The sequence below is a fragment of the Triticum urartu genome, chromosome 1 (genome assembly GCF_003073215.2).
Source record: "Triticum urartu cultivar G1812 chromosome 1, Tu2.1, whole genome shotgun sequence".
Classification (NCBI taxonomy): domain Eukaryota; kingdom Viridiplantae; phylum Streptophyta; class Magnoliopsida; order Poales; family Poaceae; genus Triticum; species Triticum urartu.
The window spans coordinates 58,214,984-58,232,639 of record NC_053022.1 but is presented as its reverse complement, the minus strand read 5'-3'; the positions used below and the strand labels follow the sequence as shown (position 1 = coordinate 58,232,639).

Here is a 17,656-nt window from a genome sequence, read left to right as displayed (position 1 = left end):
GACAAGCACTGGCCCGGGGGGCTTAAAATAAAGATGACCCTTGAGTCCGTGGAACCCAAGGGAAAAGGCTTAGGTGGCAAATGGTAAAACCAAGGTTGGGCCTTGCTGGAGGAGTTTTATTCAAGGCGAACTGTCAAGGGGTTCCCATTATAGCCCAACCGCGTAAGGAACGCAAAATCAAGGAACATAACACCGGTATGACGGAAACTAGGCTGGCAAGAGTGGAACAAAACACCAGGCATAAGGCCGAGCCTTCCACCCTTTACCAAGTTTATATGTGCATTAAAGTAAACAAGATAAAATAATGATATCCCAACAATAACCATGTTCCAACAAGGAACAAAATCCAATCTTCACCTGCAACTTACAACGCTATAAGAGGGGTTGAGTAAAGCGGTAACATAGCCAAACAACGGTTTTCTAGGACAAGGTGGGTTAGAGGTTTGACATGGCAATATGTGAGGCATGATATAGCAAGTGGTACGTATCGCGGCATAGCAATAGAGCGAGCAACTAGCAAGCAAAGATAGAAGTGATTTCGAGGGTATGGTCATCTTGCCTGCAAAGTTCTCCGAGTTGACATAAGCTTGATCCTCGTAAGCGTCCTCAATGGGTTCCTCGATCACGAATTCGTCTCCCTGCTCTACCAAAGGCAAGAACACAAGCAAAGGAAACCGCAATCAACCACGGTGCAATGCGCAAGCAACATGATGCAAAACATGGCATGATATGCGGGATGTGATATGCAATGCATATGCGTGCTCCGAAAGGAAAAGATTGAACCAGGCCTCAACTTGGCAAACCAAGTGTGCCACTAAAAAGATGAGTTGATTTCGGTCTAAATCGATATAAAGATCGCCAAAATCGGATGCACGGTTTGCAAATGGCAAGCAAAACAAGAATGGCACAATTCTGCGATTAACAGCACGATGCCATCTAAAATGCAACAAGAAACTAAGCTACTGCACTCTAACATAGCAACAAAGCACATGGCAGTGATCTACTCAAGATGCTTGACAAAAGATGAACACTGACCTATGGCTAAATCACACAAGAGCAGATTCAAACAAGCATGGAAAAAGTGCAAAAGATATTAGCATCACGGACTTAGTGAAAATAACAACATGTCAGGAATTAACATCAGGAAGCAATGTTTAGAGCAAGGTATCAACATGCTACAGGAACAGAACATAGAAAACAAAGGCATGGCATGAATCTACTCAAAGCATATAACAAAAGTCCCTTACTGACCATAAGTCAAAAAGGATCATAAGATATGATGGCACCGATGTAAACATAGCAAGTTTCGTTAACAGATTCAGACTTAGCAGAAAACTGGACATGGCATAAACAGAGTTACGTAGGCATGTTTCTGAGCTCGATGCACTCAACACAAGGCATTGCATGACAAACTAAGCATACACCCAGTAAGAAGACATGTTCAAGAAGCTAACCATGGCAAGAACCAACTCATATCATGCATGGATCAACTACAACAACCTTGGCAAAATTGATTAACATGTAAACAATCTGCCAGGAACATTTTATAGCACAAGTAGAGCAAGATTGAGTCATACAAGGGCACTCCATAATTGCAAACAGGGGCATGGATGGATAGAGAATAACCATATGTCAAAAGCATCCTTACTGAACATACTTAAAAGAAGCATGGATCACTCTGTATCAACATGAATACATGGCATAAAAATAACATCAGGGAAATGACTTAGTGAAAATCTAAGTCCCTGAAATCAGCAACATCGCGAGAGCTACTTTGCATGCTTGTGCTAGTCACCAAATTGATCACAAAAATACGTGGCATACACCCCTGTAAAGATGGCATGGCATAGCCCAAAACACATGTAGAACTCATGCTCATATGCAGCACACAATAATCATGGCAAAAATGACAAATGCACATAAACTGATAAGAACCAGGGAGTAACATTATGAAGCACTCTTGCCACAGTCACTAGGGCATCAAGATGGATCCAAACACGCACGATGCAATGGAACAAAATGAAGAGGACATCCAGGCAAACATTTTGATATATGGCACGCCCAAAACGGAGCTACGGATGAGGAGATATGGCATGTAGAATAGTGCTTGAAAATGTTGCAGACTTAGGAAAAAAACAAGGTCAACCCTAAGTTCTCTGGATCTGGATCTGAGTGCGCGATGCCCGAGGTTCGGCGGAGGAGTAGCCGGAGACGGAGGCGACGATGGCCGGAGATTGAGCTCGCCGGATCCAGGGCGTAGGAGGCCGGATCCGGTGGCCGGCGATCTTGGACGGCGAGGTGCGGCGCAGGTGAGGACGAGGGTGGCGGAGGAGCCGGCGCGGCAGGGCGGCGATGGAGGCGGGCGGCGGCCGGCGAGGAGCTGCGGGCGGTGGCGCGGAGGGCGGCGACCGGGCGTGGCGGACGCGCGGGCGGCGGGGCGGAACGGGCCGCGGGGGCCGGAGGTAGTTGCCCGAGACCGTTGCGCCAGGTGTCTTCTAGTTATTCGCCGTCATGCCATGTCATTCGCTTGCGTGTTGCATCTTATCATGTCATCATGTGCATTGCATCATCATGTTTTCAAAACCTGCATCCGTCCCGGTTTCCCAGTTCTTTCTGTTGTCCGTTCTGAGCCCAGACACACTTGCACGCGCCCGCGACACCTCCGAAATATTATTTTATAAGTGGCCAAAAAATGTTCTCGGAATGGGTTGAAAGTTGGTGTGCGGTGTTTTTATGTTGTAGGTAGGCCGCCTGCCAAGTTTCATCGCATTCGGAGTTCGTTTGATGCCCCAACGGATAACTATAGCGGCAGTGTAGCCGGTCTAACGTCGGACGTTTTCGGTCTCCGAAAACTGTTGTCGGGCTTTCCCTCTCTAGTCCGTCTACACAGTCCGCTACTTACCGCCGGGCCCAACCTAACCTCTCTCGGTTATGTCCGCGGCCATCCTCGCGCGCGCGTCCGAAAGCTGTCCCGGACCCAACCCAAGCGGTCGTCACCGATGGGTCCGGATCATCCCCAAACATCTACAAAACATATTCGTTTTTTCTTTTTGTCTCCCTAGCCTATTTATCTCGGGCATCCGATCTAAGTCGGAGGGACCGGATTAGCCCCTACCCAAAAATCCTATTGTTATATATAGTGGCAACCCTAGACTAATCCCCAAATTCTAGCCCCCATGTCCCATCCATCTCCTCAACCGCCGCCGCCACTCTCTCCCTTGGGCGCCTCCCACATCCCCTCCTCATCTCCCCCCCGCACCAACCACAGCTCCACCTCGTCTTCAGCGCCGGGCCAACCAGCATCGCCGCTGGCACCAGCCACACTGGATCGATCCAGCGGCCAGGGAACAGTGACACCGCTCCGCCCCGTCATGCCACCTCTCCCTTCCTTCTTCCCGTTTCTTCCTTCTCCTCTCACATATGGCTCCCTCTCTTTTTCCCTCGAAGAAGCCCGCCATGGCGTCCAGGAGGCTTCAGGCACCAATAGCTCCGGTTCCGCGTCGGCTCCACCATGGGAATGGACGGATCCGTCGTCCTCGACCCCAGGACCTCCTCCTATGTGCCTCTCCATCATCATCTCTGGCGCCAAGCTGCCGCCAAGCCTTGTCCCGCCGGAGCTCCGAGTCCATCTCTGCCCTGCGCCAAGTCCCTGCCTCCTCTGCTTCTAGCTCCATCCGACGAGCCGCGACGAAGCCGCCTCCTCCCGAACCGCCATGGCGCCCGAGGCCTCCTTGCAGCACCTCCTCGCCGACCCACTACTTCCCCGCCTGCGTTGAACGCCCCTGCTGCCTTGCATCGAGCAGAGTTGTTGCTCGCCTGCATCGCCTCCTCTCGCACGCCTCCCCTCGCGTAGTGTGGACCTCCTGCGCCAAGTCCGCCGTCGTCCAATCGTCGGAGGCCGCCGTCCCGCGCCTGGAGCCGTGCCTCTCCGTCCCCTGTTCATCTTGCCTGCAGCCGCTGCCGCGTCGTGCTCTGCATCGAGCTCACGCGAGTCGTCGATCGCCCAGCATCCGCGTTGACCAACGGCCCTCCCTTCGTCAGATCTAGCCAGCCGCGCCCGTGAGACCTAGCGCTCGAGCCGCTGCTCCACCGACCGGGACAGGCCCAATGTGAGCAGCCCCAGCCTCCCCTATGCACTTCTGGGCCTGCCAGTTTCGGCCCGTTCCATTTTTTTTCTGGCCTCTGTGATTTTGCTAATTATCCGGAGAAACCAGTTTTGCAGTATAGCCCCTAAACTTCATGCATTTAATAACTTCACAACCGTGCATCGGATGTAAATAATTTATATATGTAAAATGACTAGAATTTCATCTAGTTTCATAATATCCAACTTTCATGCATGTTTAAAATGTTTAAAATGATGTTTGCATATATTTTCCCATATTGCCATGTAAAATGTTTTAATTCATAACGAAATAACCGTAGCTCCAAACTTAACAAACTTTATATGTAAATGGGTTAGAAAAATGTCTAGTTTAACATGGTGCACTTTTCTTTGCATGTTTAATTACTCTAAAATTGTGTATAGTGCAGAACAGTACCGAATCCATAAATATGCACATGAGGATTTTTCGGACTTGTTGTTTGTTGTTCCGGCCTCATTTAAACTTGACTAGATAGGTAGTTTTCATTTGCGTCACCTCTTGCCATGTTAATCAACATTTAATATTGTTGGGTACATAAACGAGATCGAACTAAATAACTTGAATGGGGTGTTCCGTCAATATGCAACTCGTTGCATATTGAGCTCCACTTAACTTGTAGTGTTGTTTGTGCACTTTGCCATGCCATGCTTCATTAAACCGGACATGCATCATACTTGGTTGTGCTTCATGCCATGTTGAGGTGATGGTTGTTTACTATGTTGTTTGCTTCTTTCCGGTGTTGCTTCTTCGGGTTAGTTCCGATAACGTCGCGTATGTGAGGATCCGTTCGACTATGTCTGTTTGTCTTATTCATGGACTCGTTCTTCTTCCTTGCGGGACCTCAGGCAAGATGACCATACCCTCGAAATCACTTCTATCTTTGATTGCTAGTTGTTCGCTCTATTGTTATGCTGCGATACCTACCACTTGCTATATCATGCCTCCCATATTGCCATGTCAAGCCTCTAACCCACCTTTCCTAGCACACCGTTGTTTGGCTATGTTACCGCTTTGCTCAGCCCCTCTTTTAGCGTTGTTAGTTGCAGGTGAAGATGAAGTTTGTTCCATGTTGGAACATGGATATTGTTGGGATATCACAATATCTCTTATTTAATTAATGCATCTATATACTTGGTAAAGGGTGGAAGGCTCGACCTTATGCCTCGTGTTTTGTTCCACTCTTGCCGCCCTAGTTTCCATCATACCGGTGTTATGTTCCTTGATTTTGCGTTCCTTACGTGGTTGGGTGTTATGGGAACCCCTTGACAGTTCGCTTTGAATAAAACTCCTCCAGCAAGGCCCAACCTTGGTTTTACATTTGCCTCCCGTAGCCTTTTTCCCTTGGGTTTCCGGAGCTCGAGGGTCATCTTTATTTTAACCCCCCGGGCCAGTGCTTTTCTCTAAGTGTTGGTCCAACCTGAGTGATGTCCGGCGCCCCCTGGGCAACCAGGGTCTATGCCGACCCGACGTCTGGCTCATCTGGTGTGCCCTGAGAACGAGATATGTGCAGCTCCTATCGGGATTTGTTGGCACATCCGGGCGGCTTTGCTGGTCTTGTTTTACCATTGTCGAAATGTCTTGTAACTGGGATTCCGAGTCTGATCGGGTCGTCCTGGGAGAAGGAATATCCTGGATTGGCCATGAGAGCTTGTGATGGGCTAAGTTGGGACACCCCTGCAGGGTTTTGAACTTTTGAAAGCCGTGCCCGCGGTTATGGGCAGATGGAAATTTGTTAATGTCCGGTTGTAGAGAACTTGAAACTTAACTTAATTAAAATGCATCAACCGTGTGTGTAGCCGTGATGGTCTCTTTCCGGCGGAGTCCGGGAGGTGAACACGATTCTTGTGTTATGGTTGAACGTAAGTAGTTTCAGGATCACTTTTTGATCTTTATAGCTTCTCGATCGTGCTTTGCTTCTCTTCTCGCTCTCATTTGCGTAAGTTAGCCACCATATGTGCTAGTGCTTGCTGCAGCTCCACCTCACTACCCCTTTCCTACCCATAAGCTTAAATAGTCTTGATCTCGCGGGTGTGAGGTTTCTGAGTCCTCGTGGCTCACAGATACTTCCAAACAATTGCAGGTGCCGATGATACCCGTGCAGATGACGCAACTGAGCTCAAGTGGGAGCTCGATGAAGATCGTGTTTGTTGTGTTGTTTCGTTTCCAGTTGATCAGTAGTGGAGCCCAGTCGAGACGATCGGGGATCTAGCATTTGGGGTCTTCTTCTTTTATTTTGGTTCCATAGTCGGACCTTTATTGTATTCTGGTTGTTGTATGTTTAACTTGTATTGTGTGAAGTGGTGATTGTAAGCCAACTCTTTATCCCTTTCTTATTCAGTACATGGGATCGTGTGAAGATTACCCCTCTTGCGACAAACCTACCATGCAGCTATGCCTCTAAATCGTGCCCCGACACGTGGGAGACATAGCCGCATCGTGGGTGTTATAAGTTGGTATCAGAGCCTTCCCCGACTTAGGAGCTCCCACTTGAGCTCAGTTGCGTCATCTGCACGGGTATCATCCGCACCTGCAACTGTTTGGAAGTATCTGTGAGCCACGAGGACTCAGCAATCTCACACCCGCGAGATCAAGACTATTTAAGCTTATGGGTAGGAAAGGGGTAGTGAGGTGGAGTTGCAGCAAGCACTACGACATATGGTGGCTAACTTACGCAAATGAGAGCGAGAAGAGAAGCAAAGCACGGTCGAGAAGCTATAAAGATCAAAAAGTGATCCTGAAACTACTTACGTTCAACCATAACACAAGAACCGTGTTCACTTCCCGGACTCCGCCGGAAAGAGACCATCACGGCTACACACGCGGTTGATGCATTTTAATTAAGTTAAGTTTCAAGTTCTCTACAACCGGACATTAACAAATTCCCATCTGCCCATAACCGCGGGCACGGCTTTCGAAAGTTCAAAACCCTGCAGGGGTGTCCCAACTTAGCCCATCACAAGCTCTCACGGTCAACGAAGGATATTCCTTCTCCCAAGACGACCCGATCAGACTCGGAATCCCGGTTACAAGACATTTCGGCAATGCTAAAACAAGACCAGCAAAGCCGCCCGGATGTGCCAACAAATCCCGATAGGAGCCGCACATATCTCATTCTCAGGGCACACCGGATGAGCCAGACGTCGGGTTGGCATAGATCCTGGTTGCCTAGGGGGCACCGGACATCGCTCAGGTTGGACCAACACTTAGAGAAGCACTGCCCCGGGGGGTTAAAATAAAGATGACCCTCGGGCTCCGGAAACCCAAGGGAAAAAGGCTAGGTGAGGCAAATGTAAAACCAAGGTTGGGCCTTGCTGGAGGAGTTTTATTCAAAAGCGAACTGTCAAGGGGTTCCCATAACACCCAACCACGTAAGGAACGCAAAATCAAGGAACATAACACCAGTATGACAGAAACTAGGGCGGCAAGAGTGGAACAAAACACCAGGCATAAGGCCGAGGCTTCCACCCTTTACCAAGTATATAGATGCATTAATTAAATAAGAGATATTGTGATATCCCAACAATATCCATGTTCCAACATGGAACAAACTTCATCTTCACCTGCAACTAACAACGCTAAAAGAGGGGCTGAGCAAAGCGGTAACATAGCCAAACAACGGTGTGCTAGGGAAAGGTGGGTTAGAGGCTTGACATGGCAATATGGGAGGCATGATATAGCAAGTGGTAGGTATTGCGGCATAGCAATAGAGCGAACAACTAGCAAGCAAAGATAGAAGTGATTTTGAGGGTATGGTCATCTTTCCTGAGATCCCGCAAGGAAGAAGAACGAGTCCATGAAGAAGACAAACGGACGTAGTCGAACGGACCCTCACAAACGTGACGTTATCGGAACTAACCCGAAGAAGCAACACCGGAAAGAAGCAAACAACATAGTAAACAACCATCACCTCAACATGGCATGAAGCACAACCAAGTATGATGCATGTTCGGTTTAATGAAGCATGGCATGGCAAAGTGCACAAACAACACTACAAGTTAAGTGGAGCTCAATATGCAACGAGTTGCATATTGACGGAACACCCCATTCAAGTTATTTAGTTCGATCTCGTTTATGTACCCAACAATATTAAATGTTGATTTACATGGAAATAGGTGAAGCAAATGAAAACTACCTATCTAGGCAAGTTTAAATGAGGCCGGAACAACAAACAACAAGTCCGAAAAATCCTCATGTGCATATTTATGGATTTGGTACTGTTCTTCCCTCTACACAATTTTAGAGTAATTAAACATGCAAAGAAAAGTGCACCATGTTAAACTAGGCATTTTTCTACCCCATTTACATATAAAGTTTGTTAAGTTTGGAGCTACGTTTATTTAGTTATGAATTAAAACATTTTACATGGCAATATGGGAAAATATATGCAAACATCATTTTAAATATTTTAAACATGCATGAAAGTTGGATATTATGAAACTAGATAAAATTCTAGTCATTTTCATATATAAATTATTTACATCCGATGCACGGTTGTGAAGTTATTAAATGCATGAAGTTTAGGGGCTATACTGCAAAACTGGTTTCTTCGGATAATTAGCAAAATCACAGAGGCCATAAAAAATGGAACGGGCCGAAACTGGCAGGGCCAGAAGTGCAGGGGGGAGACTGGGGCTGCTCACATTGGGCCTGGCCCGGTCGATGGAGCAGCGGCTCGAGCGCTGGGCCTCACGGGCGCGGCTGGCTGGATCTGACGAAGGGAGGGCCATTGGTCAACGCAGATGCTGGGCGCTCGACGACTCGTGCGAGCTCGATGTAGAGCACGACGCGGCAGCGGCTGCAGGCAAGCTGAACAGGGGATGAAGAGGCGCAGCTCCAGGCGCGGGACGGCGGCCTTCGGCGATTGGACGACGGCGGACTTGGAGCAAGAGGTCCACACTACGCGAGGGGAGGCGTGCGAGAGGAGGCGATGCAGGCGAGCAGCAACTCTGCTCGATGCAAGGCAGCAGGGGCGTTCGGCGCAGGCGGGGAAGTAGTGGGTCGGCGAGGAGGTGCTGCAAGGAGGCCTCGGGTGCCATGGCGGTTCGGGAGGAGGCGGCTTCGTCGCGGCTCATCGGATGGAGCTAGAAGCAGAGGAGGTAGGGACTTGGCGCAGGGCAGAGATGGACTCGGAGCTCCGGCGGGACAAGGCTTGGCGGCAGCTTGGCGCCGGAGATGATGATGGAGAGGCACATAGGAGGAGGTCCTGGGGTCGAGGACGACGGATCCGTCCATTCCCATGGTGGAGCCGACGCGGAACCGGAGCTATTGGTGCCTGAAGCCTCCTGGACGCCATGGCGGGCTTCTATGAGGGAAAAAGAGAGGGAGCCAGATTTGAGAGGAGAAGGAAGAAACGGAAAGAAGGAAGGGAGAGGTGGCATGACGGCGCGGCGCGGGGTCACTGTTCCCTGGCCGCTGGATCGATCCAGTGTGGCTGGTGGCAGCGGCGATGCTGGTTGGCCCGGCGCTAAAGACGAGGTGGAGCTGTGTTTGGTGTGGGGGGAGATGAGGAGGGGATCTGGGAGGCTCCCAAGGAAGAGAGTGGCGGCGGCGGTTGAGGAGATGGATGGGACATGCGGGCTAGAATTTAAGGATTAGTCTAGGGTTGCCACTATATATAACAATATGATTTTTGCGTAGGGGCTAATCCGGTCCCTCCGATTTAGATCATACGCCCGAGATAAATAGGCTAGGGAGACCAAAAAAAAACAAAGATGTTTTGTAGATGTTTGGGGATGACCCGGACCCATCGGTGACGACCGCCCGGGTCGGGTCCGGGACAGCTTCCGGACGCGCGCGCGAGGAGGGCCATGGACATAACCGAGAGAGGTTAGGTTGGGCCCGGCGGGAAGTAGCGGACTATGTAGAGAGGGAAAGCCTGAAAACATCCGACGTTAGACCGGCTATACTGCCGCTATAGTTATCCGTTGGGGCATCAAACAAACTCCGAATGCGATGAAACTTGGCAGGCGGCCTACCAACAACATAACCATACCGCACGCCAACTTTCAACCCATTTCGAGAACATTTTCTGGCCACTTATAAAATGATATTTCGGAGGTGCCGCGGGCGCGTGCAAGTGTATCTGGGCTCAGAACGGACAACGGAAAGAACTGGGAAACTAGGACGGATGCAAGTTTTGAACACATGATGATGCAATGCACATGATGACATGATAAGATGCAACATGCAAGCGAATGACATGGCACGACGGCGAATAACTGGAAGACACCTGGCGCAACGGTCTCGGGGCGTTACAACACTCCACCACTACGAGAGGATCTCGTCACGAGATCTAGGATGGCACCGGAGGGAAATGGAAGAGGAAGAGAAGAGGTAAAACAAAGTTGCTTCTTTGACAAATGAGTGAAACCACGAACCTTGAGAGGTTGAACAACATCTTTAGGAGAAGGGTCGAACGGAGTTATTGGAAAACCATCAACGAAACGAATAAGCTTGTAGTGGGCTTATGGAAAACTTCTCAAAATTGAGGCGAAATTCTGTCACTATGGAAACAATAGATTGGATTTATATCAACAAGGAGACGAGAAGCTTCTTTCACCGGGATAGGAAGGATAAGATTGGATCATTGATAAGCATCACAATAGCAACATTGCCAATGGAAGGCTTTCGGTGAAATCTAAACCAAGATACTCCAACGAAGAGATTGATGGATTGAGAAGAGCCCATGCTCGAAGAAACTGATGGGTTTAACTATCTCGTTCTTGACAACTTGTGAATCATGAAACACGAAAGAAATTGTCAAGAATGACATAACACCACCTCAAAAGATAAGGTAGAAGGAATTGCACTTCAGAATGCAAGATGAAGAATGCTTGAACTCCTCAAAACAAGACATGTGTTGAACACCATGTTTATTTTTTAGTATAGCTTGGCGGATCTTCACTCCGAGAGAAATCTTGAAAAACAATTGAAGAATGAAAAGAATCCTTGATGAACAACCATGTAGAGCCTCCATGAAGAACTCCTTGCAATGATATAGATGGATCTTCGTGATGAGATAAAATGGAGACTTGGAACTCCGGAAGAAAAGATAAAGCGTCTCGAACCGAGAATGTGAAATGATGAACCACTCCAGAAAGAAGAAATTAGATCACTTGGGTGAAACAAGAATAAGAATTATGTTATGTGTATCCTTCACCAATTAAACTGATGACAAGCAATGGATTGCATACAACTTATTCTTGTAGAAAAGGATTAAGATAGATATAGCGCAAACTTGGGAAGATCTTCAATGAACCACCGGTAGGATTGAAACAACGAATAAATTGATATGATAACGAAGGAAAACAAATCTTGAATGAACCAGCGTAAGAATTGAAAACAAACGAAGTAAAGGGGTGAATCACCAGTAAGAATTAGATAACAAATGAAGATACTTGAGGGGATTTAGATACATGAGACCAAATAGATCACGAGCTGATTAGGGAATACTTGAATGATGTACCGGAAGAGTTCAAGAACGAGAGAAGAAAGCTGAGAATGAATAAATCTGAAATGATGGCCATCAGAGAATCAAACTGAAAAGACTCCTGAATTGCTCCGGATGGGTGAAAAGAATTCTCACAATCGAAAACAACTAAGAGAGGATGGCATGAAGCTAGAACCATGAATCTTGAGAGAACGGCCAAGATTTGAGAGAAACTCTTCTTCGGTCTTCAAATGTTGAGAATGACGATGAGAAGCACCACCATGAATTATTGAGGCACTCCGGAATAATGAAAAGCGAAGAGGTTGAGCCAACAATGAAAAGAATTTGAAAGATCATGGAGAAATACATATGACTGATGGCAAATCATTCATACGTCAAACTTTGAAATGAATTTGAAAAGCTCCAGGAAAATTAGAAGAGTCTGGTAAGATCCTGGGAAAAGACCTGTGGGATAGGGCCCACTCAAAAGAAAACACCGTTGAAAAGATTGCTTGAAAAGAGAGATTGCACCAGTTGAATTAAATGACTTGACTGAGATAACATCCTAGAAAGAGCTTGAACGAATACAGAGTGGAAACACGATTCTTCTGAGCTATCTTCGGCACTCCGGAAGAAATGTATAGAGGGAGGTGAATGATTAAGAGGTGCACCGGCATGAGAAGACATTTGAAACGAGGAAAAGGATATGATCAGCACCAAAGCTTGAATTGAATCCATTGGAGAAGAAAAGAGAACGAAGAATGATGAACTTGTAGATCATCTTCATGAGAACCACTGGGTAAGAACATTGACGGAAAAGAATGGAGAGACTTCCCATCAATAAAAGGATACTTGATTAAGAAATCTGAGTCCTTGAAGAAAAAGGGTGGGAGGGCGGGAAAACAAAGACAACTTGGGGGCGGATGAAACGAGCACCGTTGAGAGAACTTAGAATTGAACTTGCAGATGTTTAAAATGATCGGATCCACTTGAAGAGAAACACACTGGTTCACAAGGAATGACATGACAATATCGATTATCATGAAGGATTGGTATTCACATAGAAGTGTGAGAACACCACTTGGAAAAGGTATGGAAACACATTTGACATTGAAGCAACTCGAATACCACAATCAAAACAAAAACAAAGGATTGGCTTGCAAAATAAGCCGGAACAAACATATGATAGAGATTTCGTCCGAAGTTTTCATGGTGGGGCCCACACAGGCTCGATCGTACAACACCATCATGTACAAGGCAGTGCACATGACATACGAAGTGTCCCCGAGTCAGCATAGCCAAGGACTCTTTAAGACACAACGAGACCACTGTAAAACCAACCGTGGATAGGCGGACCACTATACATCGAACCCCCAATTTCATATCATACATATGTCGGAAAGATATCCTAGGAGCTACTTGAATTCCCACTTATAAACTCCCGAAACTTTCTAGTTATGCAATCAGGTGTTGGGGATACAGGGGAAGCATAATATCTCACCCAAACTAACAATCCCTACATCCAGATGTATCCATCCTTCAACACATAACCAAGAAACCTTCGAAAATCATTTACCTCAACCTTAGAAAAGCATCCATTATACAAGTTATGGCAATACTCCCGAACTCCCGCCCCAGTACTGGGTGGCGTCGAGGTTATCTCACCAACAACTGCATAAAAGAGATTTTCGATGTCGGCGAAACTCAGGTATTCCAGAACTGCAACAATAAAATTGTGACGACAAAACCTCGGAGCTCAACTCCCCGGGATACTGCCACAACCCCTAAATGTCAGGAGGCACCAAGAACAATGTTCTCGTCACAACACCATCGGAACTATTTCAAGATACCCGCGTGATCCTAAAAAAAATTCAGTGAAATTTGAGAAGAGAACATTCAAACCTCTATGTCAGGAGGCCTCACCAGAGCAATGAGGGGACTGAGGAGTAAAAAGAATCCTACTCTCCGATATATATAATCCTATAAGACTCAAAACATTTTTCTAGACTCAACAACGCCAACGATTCGATCAAGTAGGGGGCTCCTAACTCGGGGAAGGCTCTGATACCAACTTGTAACACCCACGATGCGGCTATATCTCCCACGTGCAACTAAATTCGCCTGCAACTAGCAACGCTATAAGAGGGGCTGAGCAAATCGGTAACATAGCCAAACAATGGTTTGCTAGGGCAAGGTGGGTTAGAGGCTTGACATGGCAATATGGGAGGCATGATATAGCAAGTGGTAGGTATCACGGCATGGCAATAGAGCGATCAACTAGCAAGCAAAGATAGAAGTGATTTCGAGGGTATGGTCATCTTGCCTGCAAGGTTCTCCGAGTTGACGTAAGCTTGATCCTCGTAAGCGTACTCAACGGGTTCATCGATCACGTACTCGTCTCCCGGCTCTACCCAAAGCAAGAACACAAGCAAAAGACCAACAATCAATCACGATGCAATGCGCAAGCAACATGATGCAAAGCATGGCATGATATGTGACATGTGATATGCAATGCATATGCGTGCTTCGGAAAGGAAAGATTGAACCAGGCATCAACTTGGCAAACCAACTGTGTCGCTGGAAAGATGAGATGATTTCGGTCGAAATCGATATAAAGATCACCGGAAACGGATGCACGGTTTGCAAATGGCAAGCAAAACAAGAATGGCACAATTCTATGATTAACAGCACGATGCCATCGAAAATGCAACAAGAAACTAAGCTACTGCACTCCAACATAGCAACAAAGCACATGGCAGTGATCTACTCAAAATGTTTGACAAAATATGAACACTGAGCTACGGCTAAATCACACAAGAGCAGGTTCAAACAAGCATGGCAAAAGTGCAAAAGATATCAGCTTCACAGACTTAGTGGAAATAACATGTCAGGATTTAACATCAGGAAGCAATGTTTAGAGCAAGATAACAACATGCTACAGGATCATAACATAGCAATACAAGGCATGGAATGAATCTACTCAAAACATATAACAAAAGTCCCTTACTGGCCGTAAGCCAAAAGGGCACAGAAAATATGATGGCACCCATGTAAACATAGCAAGTTTTGTTAACAGATTCAGACTTAGCAGAAAACTGGACATGGCAAAAACAGAATTACGAAGGCATGTTTGCGAGCTCGATTCACTCACCACAAGGCATTGCATGACAAGATAAGAATAGAAATAGTAAGAATACATGTTCAAGAAACTAACCATGGCAAGAGCAAGTTTATATCATGCATGGATCAACTACAACAACCTTGGCAAAATTGATTAACACGTAAACAATCTACCAGGAACATTTTATAGCAAAAGTAGAGCAATATTGAGTCATGCTAGGGCACTCCATAAATCCAAACAAGGACATGGATGGATAGATAATAACCATATCTCAAAATCATCCTTATTAAACATACTCAAAAGAAGCATGGATCTCTCTGTAGCAACATGAACACATGGCATAAAAATAACAACAGAGCAAAGACTTAGTGAAAATCTAAGTCCCTGAAACCAGCAATATCACGAGAGCTACTTTGCATGCTTGTGCTAGTCACCACATTGATCATAAAAATACATGGCATACACCCCTGTAAAGACGGCATGGCATAGCCCAAAACACATGTAGAGCTCATGCCCATATGCAGCACACAATAATCATGGAAAAAATGACAAATGCTCATAAACTGATAAGAATCAACACCTAACATTATGAAGCACTCTTGCAGCAGTCATTTGGGCATCAAGATGGACTCAAACAAGCATGGTGCGATGGAACAAAATGAAGAGCACATCATGATGAACATTTTGATATATCACACGCCCAAAACGGAGCTACGATGACAGAGTTATGGCATGATGAACAGGGGCATATAATGTTACAGATCCAAGGACTTAGAAGAAAAAACACCTCGAGGGGGAAAAGTCAATGACGGCGGTTCTCACCGGAATTTCGCCGGAGATGGCTGATGTCTACTACACAACCTTCTTCTTGTAGACATTGTTGGGCCTCCAAGTGCAGAGGTTTGTAGGACAGTAGCAAATTTCCCTCAAGTGGATGACCTAAGGTTTATCAATCCGTAGGAGGCATAAGATGAAGATGGTCTCTCTCAAGCAACCCTGCAACCAAATAACAAAGAGTCTCTTGTGTCCCCAACACACCCAATACAATGGTAAATTGTATAGGTGCACTAGTTCGGCGAAGAGATGGTGATACAAGTGGTATATGGATGGTAGATAATAGTTTACGTAATCTGAAAATATAAAACAGCAAGGTAACGAATGATAAAAGTGAGCGTAAACGGTATTGCAATGCGTTGAAACAAGGCCTAGGGTTCATACTTTCACTAGTGCAAGTTCTCTCAACAATAATAACATAATTGGATCACATAACTATCCCTCAACATGCAACAAAGAGTCACTCCAAAGTCACTAATAGCAGAGAACAAACGAAGAGATTATGGTAGGGTACGAAACCACCTCAAAGTTATTCTTTCCAATCAATCCGTTGGGCTATTCCTATAAGTTTCACAAACAGCCCTAGAGTTCGTACTAGAATAACACCTTAAGACACAAATCAACCAAAACCCTAATGTCACCTAGATACTCCAATGTCACCTCAAGTATCCGTGGGTATGATTATACGATATGCATCACACAATCTCAGATTCATCTATTCAACCAACACATAGAACCTCAAAGAGTGCCCCAAAGTTTCTATAGGAGAATCACGACGAAAACATGTGCCAACCCCTATGCATAGGTTCATGGGCGGAACCCGCAAGTTGATCACCAAAACATACATCAAGTGAATCACGTGGTATCCCATTGTCACCACAGATACGCACAACAAGACATACATAAAGTGTTCTCAAATCTTTAAAGACTCAATCTGATAAGATAACTTCAAAGGGGAAACTCAATTCATTACAAAAGAGTAGAGGGGGAGAAACATCATAGGATCCAACTATAATAGCAAAGCTCGCGATACATCAAGATCGTATCACCTCAAGAACACGAGAGAGAGAGAGAGAGATCAATCACATAGCTACTGGTACATACCCTCAGCCCCGAGGGAGAACTACTCCCTCCTCGTCATGGAGAGCACCGGGATGATGAAGATGGCCACCGGAGAGGGATTCCCCCTTCGGCAGGGTGCCGGAACGGGTCTAGATTGGCTTTCGGTGGCTACGGAGGCTTCTGGCGGCGGAACTCCCGATCTATTGTGCTCCCGGATGTTTTTAGGGTATATGGAGATATATAGGCCGAAGAAGTACGTCAGGGGAGCCATGAGGGTCCCACGAGGGTGGAGGGCGCGCCCCCTACCTCGTGGCTCCCTCGTTTCTTTCCTGACGTGCACTCCAAGTCTATCAGGTTGCTTCCGTTCCAAAAATAAGTTCCGTGAAGTTTCAGGTCAATTGGACTCCGTTTGATTTTCCTTTTTTGCGATACTCTAAAACAAGGAAAAAATAGAAACTGGCACTGGGCTCTAGGTTAATAGGTTAGTCCCAAAAATCATAAAGTGTATAATAAAGCCCATAAACATCCAAAGTTGATAATATAATAGCATGGAACAATAAAAAATTATAGATACGTTGGAGACGTATCAGCATCCCCAAGCTTAATTCCTTCTCGTCCTCGAGTAGGTAAATGATAAAACCAGAATTTTTAATGTGGAATGCTACCTAACATATTCATCATGTATTTCTCTTTATTGTAGCAAGAATATTCAGATCCATAAGATTCAAGACAAAAGTTTAATATTGACATAAAAATGATAATACTTCAAGCATACTAACTAAGCAATCATGTCTTCTCAAAATATCATGGCTAAAGAAAGCTATCCCTACAAAATCATATAGTCTGGCTATGCTCTATCTTCACCACACAAAATATTTAAATCATGCACAACCCCGATGACAAGCCAAGCAATTGTTTCATACTTTTGATATTCTCAAACTTTTTCAATCTTCACGCAATACATGAGCGTGAGTCATGGACATAGCACTATAGGTGGAATAGAATGGTGGTTGTGGAGATGATAAAAAGGAGAAGATAGTCTCACATCAACTAGTCGTATCAACG

The 17,656-nt window shown here is 46.0% G+C and overlaps 1 protein-coding gene across 1 annotated transcript in view; it reads left to right on the top strand.

Moving 5' to 3' along the window:
- Positions 1–3,668, top strand: part of LOC125532703 (histone-lysine N-methyltransferase 2B-like) — a 52,798-nt gene extending 49,130 nt beyond the window's left edge. Inside the window, exon 10 of the mRNA XM_048696655.1 lies at positions 3,172–3,668. Coding sequence (XP_048552612.1) covers positions 3,172–3,668 — 497 coding nt within the window. The remainder of the gene's footprint in view (positions 1–3,171) is intronic.
- Positions 3,669–17,656: the final 13,988 nt, after the last annotated feature.